Raw genomic sequence first — 16,350 nt, forward strand, 5'->3', positions numbered from 1 at the left:
TAGCACAAGGTCTGGCAAGGGCTCAGGTCAGCCCTCTCGAGGGTCTAGGATTGGACCCGGGGCCTGATGTGACATCAGTACCCCCTGCCCTCCAACTGCAGGAGATGGGGTGACCTGGAGAACTTGCCGGCTCTCCCTGCCCCCAAGGCCGCAGCTGGCTCTGGACACAGCGGCAGGAGGTGTGCAGGCCTCTTCTCACCTCTCACATCCAACAGCAGAGCTGGGCCCTTGGTGTCACTCTCGAGCAGCAACCCCAGGTCTCTTCCAGGACCCAGCAGTGCATCGGCCTCAAGGACCTCAGCGTGTGCAGTGACCTTGGGAAGTGACCCCAGGAGGCAGGAGCAAGCTGGGGCTGGGTGGGGGAGATGGAGGGAAAGCTGGGGGAGTGTGGTCTCCATCCCCGGAGCCCCTGAAAGGCCCCTTGCCACTGCCCTCTGAGGGTGATCAGCTGGGTCTCTTACTCCTGGCCGAGGGCAGCCCCTAGGGATATTAACCCCCACTCTTTCAGGCTGCCCCATCCTGGGTCGAGCAGGTCAGAGGAAGTCCCAGGTGGGACAGTTGTGGAGACAGGGCACTGGCCGTGTGCTCAGGGACTGTCCACCTGCTGCTGAGGATGGAGGTGAGCTGAGGGGCCCTGGCTGAGAGCCGAGAGCCCCCACAACTAGGAGGTTCTGGATTTCCTGTGTCACAGGTAAGGCTTGCAGGGAAAATGAACGCGTTGTCTCCTGTGCCCACGCTCTACTCCCTGCCCAGTGTGGCTCCTGGGTTGAGAAGTCCTAGAACATGGTGGCTATGGTGTGGGCTCCTGACCCAGTGCCTCTCATGTAAACTTGGGAGGTGACTCACCCACCAGGGGACCCTCAGCTGCTAAGTAGGAGGTGATGGTGTGTGGTCGTTGTGAACGTGAACTGCTGTGAATAATAAAAAGAACCTGCAACAGGGCTTGCAGTCTGCTTCACTCAGTTGTTGAGTCGCTGAGTCGTGCCCGACTCTTATGCAACCCTGTGGACGGCAGCCCACCAGGCTCCACTCAGGAGGTGCTACTTAACAGCTGTTGTTGCCCAAGGTACCCATCTGCCCAGCTGGGAGGCGATTAGCCAGGTGGCGGAGACCTGCAGGAGAGCCTGGTTAGTGTTTGGGTTTGTTGTTGTTGTTCAGTTATGCCCAACTCTTTGCGGCCCCATAGACTGCAGCATGCCAGGCTTCCCTGGAATGCTTCACTATCTCCTGGAGTTGGCTCAAACTCATGTCCATTCAGTCGGTGATGCCATCCAACCATCTCATCCTCTGTCACCCCCTTCTCCTCCTGCCTTCAATCTTTCCCAGCATCAGTGTCTTTTCTAACAAGTTGGCTCTTTGCATCAGGTGGTCAAAGTGCTGGAGCTTCAGCTACAGCCTGTCCTTCCAATGAATATTCAGGGTAGATTTTCTTTAGGACTGATTGGTTTGATCTCCTTGCTGTCCAAGGGACTCTCAAGAGTCTTCTCCAACACCACAGTTCAAAAGTATCAATTCTTGGGCGTTCAGCCTTCTTTATGGTCCAATTTTTACATCCGTACATGGCTACTGGAAAAATTATAGCTTTGACTGTTCTTCACTTTGTGACTAGTCACTTTGTGACTACTACTTCATTTCACAAAGTGACTATTCATCACTTTGTCAGCAAAGGGATGTTTCTGCTTTTTAATACTCTAAGTTTGTCATAGCTTTTCTTCCAAGAAGCAAGTGTCTTTTAATTTCATGGCTGCAGTCACCATCCACAGTGATTTGGGTTTAGACACTCGAAATAGGGTTTGCAGTGATGACAGTGGACTTGCAATCTGGGATGTCTTGAAAATTCCCTGAAGACTTTTAGCTCCTGTCTAGCAGAGCAAGGGCACCTCCAGGAGACGTTGGCCTCTTCCTCAGAGGGGGCTGCACTGCCCTCTAAAGAAGGATCGGTCCTGAGAAATGGAGGAGCCCCCTTTCCCAGCCTGGGAAGCTCTGCTCCCATTTCCCGCTGGGATGCTGCTCCCCTTGGGCCTCAGGTCTCTGCACCTCTTAGGAGCAAGGTGCCACCTGCCTGTCACCCTGCACTGTCTCTCCAAGGAGGCCTGTGCCCACTCAGCATGGACCAACCCCTTGGGAGAAGGAGCAGGTTGTCTGCCTAGTATAAATACCTGGGTTCCTGGAGCTCAGGTTCATCTCCTGTAAGGGACCAACTGTGCATGCAGTGCCCACCAGGGCTGCCTTCCTCAGGTGCCCACCAGGGGGCCGAGGTGCCCGAGTTCCTGGTTGGGGTGGCCGTGGGTTTCGTGTCCTCAGCCTGGGGCACCAGCAGCCCCACTCTCCTGGGTACAAGGGCCCCAGGCCTGGCCTTCATGGGTCCTGGGAACTCTCCGGCCAGGCTGGTGGCTTCCTCTCGGAGTTACCCTGAGGTACCGTGCTGGGGGGTAAGGGGGGGGCATGGAGGGGCCTGCCTTCAATCTGTGCTAGACCCTCTCAGGGCCGAAGAGCCCCACTCGCCCACCTGGTGGGAGCTGCAGAGGTGAAGTGCCATGCATCCTGAGGGCATCTGTCAACTCCAGCTGCTCTGCCTGGTGAGCGCCGTCAGGGGTCCGTGAGGGCTGAGGGTGCAGCTGGCTGTCCCGAGGGGACAGTAGTGAATCAATTCCTAGGTAGGTTGATAAGAAGTTCGGGGTTCCTGAGGAGGAGAGAGGGGTCTGGAGTTCTCAAGGAAGAGGAAAGAACATTTTTTTGTGCATTGCTTTGTCTTAGTCAATATAACAGTGTATTTCTCCTTAACAAGAACCTTCTGACTAATCCTATCATCTTAAAATGTATGTTGTGGGAGTGGGTCTGGTAAAACCTGTCTATTGTTAGTTCTAATCTTGTTAATTTAAGATGTTGTGAGAGTGGGTCTGGTAAAAGTATATAAGGCCTTGATAAGGGTAATAAGTGGGGGCACTCTCTGTCCCCCTTCTGATGTCTATGTCAGAAGCTTTCTCTGTCCCTTTTTCACTTTAATAAAACTCTGCTACACAAAAGCTCTTGAGTGATCAAGCCTGGTCCCTGGTCCTGAAGCTAAATTTTCTTTGGAGATCATGAATCCAACATCATTCCCTGTAAGCCAGGTCCACGCCCAGAGGAGGCTGCTGACCCTGGGTGACGATGAGACTCCAGAGGGTCTTCTCCCTGTGTGGGAAAACTTTCTTCAGACTGATGCCTGCACACAGCCGGGCTGGAGCTCCCTGCTGGACAGTGTCCTGCTTATCCATCTGCTGGTCTGCCTGGGCTACTTGGCAGGGGTGCTGGCAGTGCTGCTCCTGCCTGGCCGCGTGTGCTGCATTGCATGTGTGTATGCGTGCCTGAGTGTGCACCTGTCTATCACAGGGTCACGTGGAGCCTGTGGCCAGGCGGGTCACCTTCCACCTTGGACCCTGCAGCTGACATGGGGACGTCTGGTTTGGAACTGTTGGCACTTCTGGTTCTTTCCGTAAAGCAGATCCCCAGGAGCAGAATGACGGGACCTGCCGATGCAGGCATGCTCTGTGCACCGGTCTCCCCGGAAGGCAGGCCCTGCTGCACCTTCCCTGCTGGACAGGGGCCTTCTGCCTGCCCCACCCCCACCCCCACCCCCAGGGTTAAGGACAGCAGTTCAGAAGCAATGATGGGCTTCTAGCCTTGCTCACCCACCTTGGGCCACAGCCTTGGGCTCCCATGGGCAGGGCTCAGTGATGTGGGGGCAGTGCAGCCAGGTGGGTCCTGATGCAGGTGGCCCACTGAGGACAGGCAAGGGGCTCAGGCGGAGAGCTGGGGACCTGTCCCAGCTCCACCACCATGTTTCCCTGTGACGCCTTGTGGCTAAAATAGCCCTGGCTCAGTATTGCCATGGCGACCGTGCTGGGTGCTGCCTCCCCAGCTTGCTTTGGGTTTTAAATATAATCCCAGGCAGCTGAGGGGATGGGGGAGCGGCTGTTTCCCGCAGGAGGGGGAGCACCCCTCCCCCACGGTGCTCTGACGGCTCATCTTAGGCCCCGTCCAGTGGGCACGTCCAGCCTGAAGGGAGAGATGTGTGTGTGTGTCCCCACTGTCCTGGGTAGGGCTGGTCTCAGCCCTAGAACCTGGACAAAGCACTGGCCAACCTGACCTCGGTGTCCCCCTCCGGAGAGAGGTCATGTCCTAGGTAGGTGCCCGGGGCTGAGGCTGGCACAGGGCCTGCCCTGGGGTGCCTTGCCCGGTGATCTTCAGCTGGGTAATGGACGTGAGGTCAGCCATGAGCGTGTGGGATGTGCCTGCTCTGCAGTGACCAGCCCTTGCCAGCAAAGCAGTCGGTGTCCTGCCAGTCCCCCTCCAGCCTGGACACTCACCCCCCCGCCGGCTCCGCTGTCCTGCATCTGTGGACACGGCCTCTCCTAGAACCTCCAGCAGCACATGCATGTGGAAACACATGCAGGCCCACAATCACGTGCCGTAGCACACACACACACACACACACACAGACTGTCTGGGTCCACAGACAAGCTTTGTGGTGCCTTCAGACAGGGAGCATCAGTGTAACTGATGGCTGAGATGAACGCGTTGCTGTCGGGGGAAGACAGGGCTTATGCCATCGGAGAGATGAACTTGGAGGGGCCCCTCCCAGGTGGACTCGTGGTCTGAGCATATGGTGAACATCCTTAGCCCCGTGCCCAAGACTCCCACCGTGTCCAGCTGTGCCCTCTGCTGGGAACTTGCAGCACTGCGCCCGAGGGAATGCGCTGGGGGTGAGGCAGGCCCAGATGCTCCTCCACACCCGCAAGACACTGGGTCACTGCGGTGACCCACCTGATCCAAGTGCCAGCGGTGCTGGGGGAGAGACCCTCAGGATCACCTGGAAGGAAGCCCGTCTAGGGTTACAGGTAGAAAACGGTGCCTGAAAAAAAAACAAAACTGTGCCTGAGTCTGATAGACACACGGCTGCCCAGACATACACACACCGACGTGCCTGCGTGGACACAGGCACCCTCCCAACCTCCCTGCTCCCCAGGACCCAGGGCCTTCCACAGGCTCCTCCACCCACCACTCCTCACATCCTCAGGTCCCCTGGGCAGGGTCCCTTCCAAGGCCGTGGGCACACCCCACTGTCTCCTGTCTCTCTGCCAGGTCTGACCTGCCCCGTGCCACCTGGGTGTAGGCTCTCATCTGCACAGTCAACGGAATGAAGGAGCAGGTAAAGCGAATGTTGTCACTGAGCCAGTCTCTCCAGACCGCGAGGTCCCAGACGAGGAAAGGAAGCACCTTCAGTCGTCCCCCGACAGCTGTGTGCCCAACGCCTGTCAGCGGGTGCCTGGGCTTTCTAGTGACCTGTGTGGTCCTCACCTGGCCCTGCGTGGGTCAGTGTCACACCTGAAAGGATGACCAGTCCCCACCCCCTACCTTCCAGGCTCAGGGAGATGCCAGCTCCGCCAGTCATCTCTTCCTGGGCTGCCCTGGCACAAATGTAGCCTGTGAACCTTCCTGGCCGGGGCCTCGCAGTCTGGAGAGACTGGCTCAGTGACAACATTTGTTTCACCTGCTCCTTCATTCTGTTGACCGTGCAGATGAGAGTCTGCACCCAGGTGGCACGGGGCAGGTCAGACCTGGCAGAGAGACAGTGGGGTCTGCCCACGGCCTTGGAAGGGACCCTGCCCAGGGGACCTGAGGATGTGAGGAGGTGGGTGCTGAGACCAGCCCCTCAGGCAGGACCACTGACCCCCAGCGGAGGCCTTTGCTTCTGTCTGATGGGGCTCACTGAGCATAAATTCCACCTGACTTTTACCTTTCACCTATAAGGGCTCAGTTGTTGATATTATTTCATAAAGAACATTTATCAAAGAAAGTAAGGGGGCCAGCCATGCACCGGGGGTGGGGGCACTCTGTCTTGCCCACCTCCTCCCAAAGGGCCCACAGCGGGTGGGACGCACATGCAGCAGCCCCGCCCTGGGTCCCAGGTGACTGGAAGGGCAGAAGGCCCAGTTGGGTTTGGGAGGGGCGTCAGCACAGGAGGAGGTCTTCTCTGCCTGCACCCACTGCTGTCAGAGCTCTACAATGAGCCTCTGTCACTTTTATAAGCAGCTAAAAACAACACACCTTTGTACTTTCCACTTTGGAGATAATAGGTGTTTGTGATCATGAAAGTTTATGAGATCTTTGTGGAAAACTGGGAAATAGAGAAACTGCCCAGAAGTGGAAAGGACTGGCCCTCAGCGGCCAGGCTGTCCTCAGGTCTGTCTCCGCTGTTCCGCACCCAGGCGCCGGGCGAGTCCTCTCATGACCTCATCACACCGCAGCCTGCTGGCAGGTGAGCCCCAGAACAGGCCCAGGGTCCAGGGGGACAACTGGCCCCAGCGTTTCCAAGGGGTCTCCACCCTCTCACTCATCGTTCACGCCAGCCGTGCCAGACGCTGGACACAGCGGTGACTCAGGCTGATAGAGTCCCAGCCTGCCAACCACTGGAACACCCTGTGCCTATGGCCGGGATGCAGGGTGAACGGTGGACACCAGGCAGGCACACCTGCCTGTCACTCACTGGGGACCAGCCCTATGCCCTCGAGGCCCCGGGGTGTGGGAGACTCAGCGGCCTCACCCTCTGGAGCTGGGTCCATTGGCCTGAGCTGCCTGGGGTTGTTTTGCAAAGCTTGTTGGGGAGTGGGGGAGGGGCTCAGGGAAGTGTTCTGGGCATTCTGGACAACCATGTACCCTCACCAGGGCCTGGGGCTGGTTATGGTCGGAGACCCCAGTCCCAGAATAGGCCTTTCCCCTCCCCCAGCCCTCTTGGAGAACAGAGGCTCCACCCTCCAAACCCACCTGACCCCGAGTGGGCAGCAACAGCCCCCTTTGGACTTCCTCACTAAGACTGGTGGCTCCAGCTTCCAGCCTCCTGGATGGAGGGTCCCACGTGGCCCTCAGGTTTTCAGGCAAAGGCCAGTATCCATGGGGCCACTTGGATGTGGAGGCTCCCATTGCGGCCAGGGCTTCCTTCCTTAGAAAGGGCTCTTGTGTTTGGTAGGGCCTTGGATGGAGCAGGTCCAGGAGATGGTGCCCAGGGAAAGGCTCTGGTTGGCCAGTGCTGCCTTCAGTGGGCATCAAGGACTGGACCCACTGACCCTTCCTCCTCTGTCTCCACCCCACTCTGGGGCAGGAACGTGGGGAGAGGGCGCAGTGGGGCATCTTGCCTAAGGCCACATGCCAGGCTGGGCTGCCGATAGCCCAGGGGACACAGCCCCAGTGCTGGCCATGGGGCCAAGAGAGGGGGACTGGGGACTGTATCCCACACTCTCGCCCCTGGACTGCAAGTTCCTGCGCCCTCCTGTGGTGGGCGTGGAGGGATGTCCACGGGGTGGGGCTGAGAGCAGACTCACACGGGCGTCAGAAATGTTGAGTGGGCGCTGTAAGTAAGTGTGGGTCTGGGCAAAAGTGCCACCACACACACAAAGGCCCGGAGGCAGAAGGCAGCCGGGGGCTGGTGGGGATGAACCAGAATGAGGCCGGCGGGAGGCAGGGCAGGAAGGCCTGGGGTCCCTTAAGATGATGGGAACCACTGCAACTCTTACGTCCAGAGAGATGGACATGGATGGACTGAGGTTTTAGGGAAACAGAAGGCTGATGCAAAAATCCCAGCTGGACCAGGTGGCAGCAGTGGATGTAATCACCAAATGGAGGTGACCACCCCACACCAGAGAACTCTGACCCGAGAGTGGAAAAAGGAGGGGTGGGCACCCTGAGATGGAGAAGGGCCTGTCTGAGGGAGGCCTGGTGGGATGAGAGATGGTGGAGGGTGAGGGGGATGGTCAGCCCAGTGGGGCCATCGAGCTTGGGAACGAATCTTGAGCCCTAAGTGGACATGAGCAGCTCAAGGGTCTGAGAAGCATCAAAGACTGAGGCGGATGTGGTGGGGGCGCATTTCCAGGCTGAGCAGCTCAAGGGTCTGAGAAGCACCGAAGACTGAGGCGGAGAGGGTGGGGGTGCATTTCCAGGCTGCCGGAGGAAGCAGCAGAGGGAGGTGCAGGAGAGGTGGGAGACGGCAGCGTTCAGGGGTGAGTATGCTGCCAGGGGTCAGTTCAGAAAAAAGCAGAGAATTGGCCAGTGTATGTAAAACACAGGAGTTGGTGGTGACAGTGGGGGACGAGGAGGGCTGAGAAAGTGGAGATGAGGCTGCAGATAGTTGGGAGGGGGGGCAGGCGGGTATTATGTTGTAAAGAAGAGCAGAGAAGTGGGCAGGCAGGTGTGGTATAGAGAGGGCTTTGTTTTTTTAGGATGGGGAGTTCAAACCATCCTAAGTAGGAGAGAGGTGGGCTGTCAACAGATTTGTGTGTCCATCTCTAGGGAGGACAAAGGTTCTATGACCATAGGGACATGGTTCTTCAGGAACACCCAGCACCCTGTGCTGGGAGGCGCCAGGAAATGTCTGTGGAATGAAAGGTGAATGAGAAAGCCTCACATTATGCAGGTGAGGAGTTGTGAGGGCTTAGCCAGGACTGGAGGCGAGGGTCAGAGGTTGCCAACGGGGTAGCGGTGGGGGAGGGGAGGGAGGCAGGCAACAGGGGTGTGGCCCAGCGGAGGACCGGGCTTGGTCGGGAAGGCAGGAATGCTGGGTCTGCAGATCCCCGAGCCCCGGTGGGCACCCGGTGCCCGGCTGAGGTGCTACAAATTGCAGATTTGGGTCCCTGTGGATGCAACCAGTTAAGGACGTGCTCCTTGGAAAAACCCCATCCCAAGGTTAAGGGGAATGGGCCCAGGATAGAGGCACCTGGGGGGTGGCGGCGTGGAGAGTGTTCCAAAGAGACAGTCCCGGACAAACGCCCGGTGTTACTAAGACCCAGAGAGGATGTGGATTCAGAAGTGAAGGTCTCAGGCGGCCTGGACAAACGCAGTCCTTTTGTCCCGGACCGAGGAGTGAACTGGAGCAGAGGGAGCAAGCCAGCGAGTGTAGACAAACCTTCTGCACGGAGAGGAGGGCCGCTGAGTCCGGACCTGACGGCTGTGACCTTCGCCGGGTTCTAGGCTCTTTGCAGTCTGTCTCCGCATCTCTAAGCTGGTAGAACGCGTGTCACTCATTCCGAGCGCCGTTCGGAATCCAGGGTCGAAGGGGCGACCCGTTGCCGCTGTCCCCTAGCCCGGGAGCTCGCAGACTCGCGCTCACCTGAATTACCCGGACTGTGAGCTCAGACTGCTGGAGTTTCAATTCAGCGAGTCTGGGCTGGAACCTGTATTTCCAAAAGTTCTCGAGACGCTCAGTGCGGGAGCCCACCTGGGAACAGCGGCCCCGGGAGCCCACTGCACCCGGGGACAGACGTGCCGGGCGGGCAGGGGCGCGCGTTGCCGGGCAGAGCCGGGCCACGCGCGCTCCCATTGGCCGCAGGTGGGGCCGCACCCCGCCCGACAGGTAGTCCGCCCCGCGCCCCGCCATTGGGCTGCAGCTGCGGGGTCCCCCGGGGATTGGCCCAGGTGGCGGCCCCGCCTCGCCCTCATTGGCCGCAGGTGCCACCGCCCCCGCCCCGGGACCGCCCGCCCCGCCGATTGGCCGCCGGCGGGGCCTCGGGTCGGCCATGTTCGGACACCCCCCGCCCCCGCGAGGCCTGACGCTGGACTCCGTGCGCGCGCCCCCCGCGCGCGCCCGCCGGCCGCGCCCCCGCCCCTCCCCGCCCCGCCCGCCGCCAAGTTTCTAGAGTTGGACCAGTGTCCCTCGGTCCGTGCGCCGCGCGCTCCCTTCCGCGTTCCGCCGTCGGCCCCACCTGCGGCCCGGCTCGGCCGCTGGGGCCCCGCGCCATGGCCCGAGTGTCCGGGGCGCGGCGCTGACGGCGACCGGCGGAGCGCGCAATGCCCAGCAGGACGGGCCCCAAGATGGACGGGAGCGGCGGCCGCGGCCGCGTCCGCCTAAAGGCGCACTATAGCGGGTGAGCGCGAGCGCCCGACGGCGGGGCTCGGCCGGGGCGGGGGCTGTGCGAGTCGAGGCGGCGCTGCCGAGTGCAGAGCCGGACGCAGGAAGCTGCCCCCGACCGCGCTGGCCGTCGGGGACTGTACTGCCTCCGCTCGGGAGGCCGAGGTTTGGGGGCAGCGGGCGGTGGCGCGGGAGGGCAGGGACAACGAGGCCCCTCCGGGCCCAGGGGGTCCCAGGAGCTTTGGACGCGCCCGCGCTTAGAGACTGCCCCAGGCGATGCGGGCGCACCGGCCTCACTAGGACTTCACAGACGGGAAAGCTTGCGGGCAGGGCTGGATCAGCGTGCACCCGCCCTCCCGTCCCAACCCCGGCTCGGAGTCGCCGGCCCAGCTCCGAGCGCCGCTGCCTCTCGGGTCAGCGGGTCTCTCCCCGCTCCGACGGGGTTGTCCTGGGCTGGAAGTTGCCCGGAGGGGGCCCGTGGCGCGGAAGACGGGCACCTTGAGGCTCTCCGCGTCTCCGAGCCCCGTGTTGACATTCTCCCTGGGAAGTTGGCCGGTATGTTAAGGCCACAATCTGTAAGGAAGAAAGTTTTCGTCAAATTGTGAAGACTGCTGGCAGGTTTTAAAAGCAGAGGTTTTCTAAACTTTTCCCAATTTACCCGACCGGATATCTCAGTTTAAGACCAGTTTATGTGCGGGAGAAGGGCAGGTGCGGTGAGCCGTGGGGGTCGCGCGAATCGAGGGCACCTGGAGGGCCTGGGGCCCTGCGACTGTCCACACTCGGTGCTCTGGATTTGACCTGCCTCCCTGTGAAATGGGCGAACCGGCGTCCACAGGGGTCAGTGGCCAGACCCCTGGACCGGCCCCGGCGCTCGCTGGATTCTTGGCCGCTGGACAGTCCTGGTGGGGGTGGAGAAGGCTGCGGCCCCCAGCACTGTGCACGCAGATACAGGGGGAGAATGAGGGTATTTGGCTTTTGCAGCCTTCTGCTCCTGTTGGTCTCCAAGAGCCCCCAAATCGGGCGGCTGCCCCCAGGGTCGCCTCTGAGGGGTTGGGGGGTGGGGAAGCTGAATGCCACCTGCAGTTGAACTTGGTGGTTGGGTATAGGGCCTGGAAACCCCAGCTCTTGACCTGGAGAGCACACCTTGTTTGGGGTGTCAGTCAGGACACACCTGCCGTCTCTGCTGTCCGCAGCCTGACTGCCTTGGGAGTGTGGGTGTGGGGTGAGGTGGTGGGAAGGGAATTGGTGGTGGTGCCCTAGAGAATAAGGATTTGTTGGGGGGATGACTGGCCATCCCACCTGAAGAGGATGAGGGATCGAATCTTCTGGCCTGTCAAGGTGGACTGCAGACTGAAGCTGGTGAGGTGTCAGCTGGGTCCCGGCTTGTCCGAGAGGGACGAGTGGCAGTCATACATCAGACAGTCCTCTTTTCTGTCTGGAACCGTGGGATTGAGCAACTAGTGACTGACTGTGGAAATCAGAGCTGATCCTTAGCCAGAGGAAGTCCACACCCGGAGAGGCAGAGGGCAGGTGGGAACCAGACCCCCAGCCCTCCACCCAGGGACGAGTTCCAGTCGGCACTGCGCCCAGGGAGGGGAGGGGGAGGTGGACTCGGCCGGTGTCCGGGCAGTGCTCTGGGAGTCCCTGGGAGTGCTGGCCGAGCAGCCTGTTTAGCCGCCCCTCGCCATCCCCACCCCCTAAGCTTGGGCCCCTGGAGAGCGCTTTGGTTACCTTGGGAAATGTGACCTGTTGAGTCCGGTTTCCTGGAGATGAGGCCACACCCTACACTCTTCCCTCTTCTTCCCCTTCCAACCTGTGCCCCTTCCTCTCTCCTCCCCAGCCCCCTCCTTTCCTCCCCTCCCCCTCTTGGTTCCTCTTCTTTCCTCCCCTCTGAGGCTCCCACCTCTTTATGCCTCCTCCCTCCTTCTGCATCCACCCTTCTTGTTTCTGCCCCAGGCTAACTGTCCCTTCCCTGTCTGAGCTCCTCTTCTCTTCCCAGTGCTTTTCCTAAAGGCTTTGCACTGTTGCCTGGGGAGGGGCCTGGGTTGGGAAACTTAGTCCTCAGGGATGGTAGACCTGACGCAGGCTCCAGAAAGTGTCCGCCAGAATCCTCGCTCACTTATCCAAACCCCAAGGTCCAAGTGAAATTTTGTCCCTGCCCTGTGGCCCGTGGAGGGAGGTTCTGTTTAAGCACCTGGGCGAGGAGCTGAGGGTCAGATACACTGGAGACACTATTGTTAAAAATAGGGGTCTTCAGGGCCCCCCCCACCCCGGAATGGCTTCTGCAATCACCCTTTCCCATCCCCTCTCCTCCCCAGGCCCTCCGGAGGCTTGAGATTAGGGTCACCCCCTTGCCAGTGGGGCTTTTTGAGGGTGTGGTCACTGGAGTCTCAGGGGTGTCCTGTGTTTTGGGGGGTTTCCGGGTGAAGTGTGCTGGGTTTGGAGACCCTGCTCTGCCTGGTTTTCTGAGATGACAGAAAGACCTGGCTGGATCTTCTTCTCTCCAGCTCAAGCCTGGTTTCCAGAACTCAAAGCCTGGGCTGCATATGAGGCTTGGGTGGCCTCGTGGGTGCTGCCCCTGCCCAGGGCTCTGTCTGAGCTGTTTGCTCAGAGAGGCTGCCTGATTCCGGTTTGGGGTGATGCTCGGGGTGGTGGTCAGAGACCTGGTCAGGGAGTGGGACGACCTTTCCCCGCTGTGCTCAGGTTGTGGGGTGGAGGGAAGAGCTAAAGTGCTGTCACTGGGTGATGACCTCAGCCTGGTGTCCGTTGCCTCCAGACCACTGGGGAGCCATCCACCTGACCTCTAGGCCCTGAAGCACCGGGCAGGGGGACTAGCTACCACCTGGGGGTGGAACTGTGGGGGAGGATTGTGGGGCAGGGATAGATAGTTTGCCACCCAGGGATAGATGGGTGGCAAACTCAGTTCCAGAGCTCCCTGTGACGGGGACTGATGGGTGTGCCGGGTGGCACAGGTACAAGGTCTGGGAGATGTGGGAGTGGGGGGGCTTGGTCTCTGGGGCCCCCACTGATAAGCCGTGAGACCCCTCTATGCCTCAGTCTCCCCATTTGCCAAGATGCCACAGGCTTTGGTGAGCTTGGGGCCCTGGGGTGGGCGCTGAGGGTCTGAGCAGATGGGGTGGGTTCCAACTGTGTCCCCCCACCCCCTAGGGAGCGAGCCATGGGCTGGACACGGGCTGCCACGGGCATCCAGCAGATGGATCCTGGATCCTGGTGGCCCTGGGTCTGTTACCTGGTGGACCGAGACGCTCTGTCAACACGCATTTGATAGAATTCAGAAGCCATTGGTGTTAATGCTCAGTGGACCCTGTGTTTCTCTTGTTGGGGGTGTTTCAAAACTTTTTTCAGAGGCTCCCACCCTTGTGGTGTCAGATGTGGATAAACTTCCCCCAACTTCAGTGTATCCTGTGTGATTCCTGCTCAGAGTCTCAGCAGACGTACGTTTACCCATGTCAACACCAGCCCTGCTTTGGGTGGTAGGTGATGTGGGGACAGTGCATGGGGGTGGTGAACACCCCCCCTTCCCTGTCCTAGGGAGTCGAGTGTTCCCTGGTGCTGGCTTGCCTTACCTCTAAGGGCCATTCTCAAAGACTGACCATGAATCCCTGGGCTGTCTTCAACCATCCAGCTTTTATATCCCAAGTGTGGATGAAAAGATAAAAGGCAGTGGCATTCTGGGACTTGGTTTTCCCAACAGACTGGGTCTGGAATTATGTTGTGGCCCTACCAAAGGCAGTTGTTGAATGGTGCCTCCAGGGTTTCAAGAGGCTGTGGCATTGGGGTGATAAGTTAGTCCCCCTCCCCATACCCCCCACCACTTCCCACCTCTCAAAGGTCTCACCCCTGGATACCATGTGGCCCTGTTGGCACCATCGAGGTAGTGGGACGATGTAATAAGGCCTGTGGGCTTGAACTGTACAGTCTGTCCAGCTGCGCCCACCCCTCCTGGGTGACTCCCCCTTACCCTGTCCTTCTGCCCCTCGGAGGCACGTTCAGGTGCCAGGATGGGTGTTTCTGCACCAGGGCACTCATGGTGTAGTTCACATGGCCTGTGGGCAGTGGTTCCGGGGTGCAAGGGGAGCTGTCATACCCTTGGGGACAACACAGCTTCCTGTATTTGATCAACAACTTGGTTAGTTGATCATCAGTATCTCATGTGACTTAAATGTGCTCCCTGGTGAGACCTGTGTGTCCTCTGCGCCCAGGGACCTCCTCATCACCAGCCTGGACTCCGCCACCACCTTCGACGAGCTCTGCGCAGAGGTGCGGGAGATGTGCTGGCTGCACCCGGGCCACCCGCTCACCCTTAAGTGGGTGGACAATGAAGGTGGGCCTGGGGGGTGTGGTGGTCAGGCAGTGGCTTTCTAAACCTGGGCACGGCCCCTTCCCTGTGGAGGTGGACAGCCCTGGGATTAAGCGATTCAAATTAACTAGCTTCTTGTTTCCAGGGAAGAGGCTGTGGCAGGTCATGGAGGGACTAGGGGGCGAGGGTGAGGGTCCCTCAGGGGTGGTCGTCCCCGTCAAGGCCAGCTCTGGTGCTGAGCCCCGGGGAGAGGCTGCAGGAGTACCCCCCACCTTGTGTGGGTCCTAACCTTCCTGACCCCGTTCCTCATGTTCTGGATTTTTCTGGCGGGTGATTTGCTAGCTGAATTGTAGTTTCTCAGGGAAATGGGGAAGGGAGGGTGGCCAGCTCCCTAGGGTCCACCTCTCTTTTCCTTTCCCTCCCTCCTTTCCTGTAGCCAGACACACGTCTGAGATAGTGGAGGGTTTGGAAAACAGTTCAGAAGGGCCTGCCCAGCAGCTCTCAGCCTGGATATGGGAGTGGGGCAGGGTAGGGGCAGGCAGACCTCTGGCCACGTGCCTTTCCGCTGAAGCCAGGCCACGTTGTCCTGGCTCTGGCTGTCCAAGCATCTGTGCTCCTGTCCAGCCTCAGTAGACAAGGAGCCCTTCCTTCCGGTCTAGGACTGGATAGGAAGGGTGCTCATTCTCTCCCAGGCCAGGAAACCTGCCCAGCTTGGCACCCCATGTGGAGCTGTGGGTGAATTCATTGCCATTCTGGGGCTCGTTGGTTCTGACCTGGGCCTTTGGGTTGGGGGGGTGACTCACTCTGGGACCGGCCAACTCTGCCCTGGGCGGCTGGTCACTAGCAGCTGCACTTTGCCCTCCCAAGGTTGGGTGCTCACCACCGTGAAGCCCTTTGCCTCGGGCCTGCAGTGGCCTCATCTGTGTCTCTCGTCTGCCTAGGTGACCCCTGCACTGTGTCCTCCCAGATGGAGCTGGAGGAGGCCTTCCGCCTGTCCTGTCAGCACAAGGATGAAGGGCTCACCCTTCACGGTCAGTGCCGGCCAGTGGACGCTCTGGGGGTGGGGGTGGGCACTTGGGCGCTTTGTTAGACCGGAAGCCACACAGATCACGGTTTAAGATCTTAGGATGCAGAGGATTTAAGAATGTGGAACAGGAAGCAATCTGGTTTCATTTTTTGCTCTTAGGTCTTATTATCCCAGATAAAAACCGCTCTTACTTGTCAGGAGTCAGTCAGGTGTCATCTCACTGGACACAGAAGCCTGGGTTCTGGTGATCGGCCCTCACTCCCCGTCCATGTGCAGGGTTTCCAAGGTTTTGCCTTAATAATTATCTGGCAAGAGCAGGCCATGGGGCTCCATGGGCAGTCAAACTCAGTGCAGGGCTCCTTGCAAGGCCACAGTGGTCACTGACCTTCACTCTTTTTCTGGCTCTCTCTGCATGCAGTTTTCCCCAGCATCCCCAAGGAACCAGGCATGCCCTGTCCCGGAGAAGACAGTGAGTACCGTCCTCCTGCCACGCGTGTCCTGGTTGTGGGTTGACATGTCTGTTACGCCAGGGAGGGGAGAATGGGAGCCGGATGGCCTGGGGCTCAGTGCTCCTCGTGAAGTGTGTGAGGACAGAGTGGGCAGCTGGTGTGGCCTCACGAGGGGTTCTTACTGGTGCCCCTGCCCTTGGCTGTGTGTGTTCAGGCACCAGTGCCACCACTGGACAGGGCATCGGCTTGGCCAGCGGTGCCATGAGGAAACATCCCGGAAACACCCTGACCTCCCCAGGCAGGCAGGACCCTGGCTGGGATAGCTGGATGCGGCTCCCGTGTGTCTGTCCCAACTCCTACTGGCCCCATTCTCCTTCGCGGAGGGTCTGTGGGTTGAAGGTGAGGTCCCAGGGGCAGTGGGTCGGAGAAGAGCTTCTGACCACACCCCAAAGGCCCCTGACCCTGGGCAGTTTGGTCCACCTTGTCCTTCAGGGCAGCCTCTACTGACTGGAGCACAGAGAAGCTTATAGGACTGTGCTTGGCCCCTGGCATGGGGCTGAGGGCATGCCATGGTGCTGGAGGACCTAGCTCAGCCCCTTTCCTGGCAGGGGTCCTCAAGGGTGGGAGCAGATTCCAGCAGAGGCCGGGCTGAGTTTGTGTGCACCCCCCAGGG

General features: G+C 59.7%; 1 protein-coding gene and 1 long non-coding RNA gene across 3 annotated transcripts in view; one reads left to right on the forward strand and one right to left on the reverse strand.

The window, feature by feature from the left end:
* Positions 1-914: 914 nt before the first annotated feature.
* LOC138991186 (uncharacterized) lies at positions 915-9,306 on the reverse strand. Its single transcript, XR_011467146.1, has 3 exons — positions 8,939-9,306; positions 4,807-4,894; positions 915-3,174 (listed from the first exon to the last, which is right to left on the reverse strand). It is a non-coding gene; the product is annotated as an uncharacterized lncRNA (long non-coding RNA).
* Positions 9,307-9,651: 345 nt separating this feature from the next.
* The window catches only part of PRKCZ (protein kinase C zeta), a 100,012-nt gene continuing 93,313 nt past the window's right edge, over positions 9,652-16,350 (forward strand). The window contains exons 1-4 of one of the 2 annotated variants that reach the window (XM_070385072.1): positions 9,652-9,896; positions 14,104-14,225; positions 15,143-15,232; positions 15,647-15,697. In XM_070385072.1, coding sequence (XP_070241173.1) covers positions 9,820-9,896; positions 14,104-14,225; positions 15,143-15,232; positions 15,647-15,697 — 340 coding nt within the window. In that variant the 5' untranslated portion in view covers positions 9,652-9,819. The remainder of the gene's footprint in view (positions 9,897-14,103; positions 14,226-15,142; positions 15,233-15,646; positions 15,698-16,350) is intronic. The other variant, XM_070385073.1, reaches the window with a different exon arrangement.

This window comes from Bos mutus, chromosome 16 (assembly GCF_027580195.1).
Source record: "Bos mutus isolate GX-2022 chromosome 16, NWIPB_WYAK_1.1, whole genome shotgun sequence".
Classification (NCBI taxonomy): Eukaryota; Metazoa; Chordata; class Mammalia; order Artiodactyla; family Bovidae; genus Bos; species Bos mutus.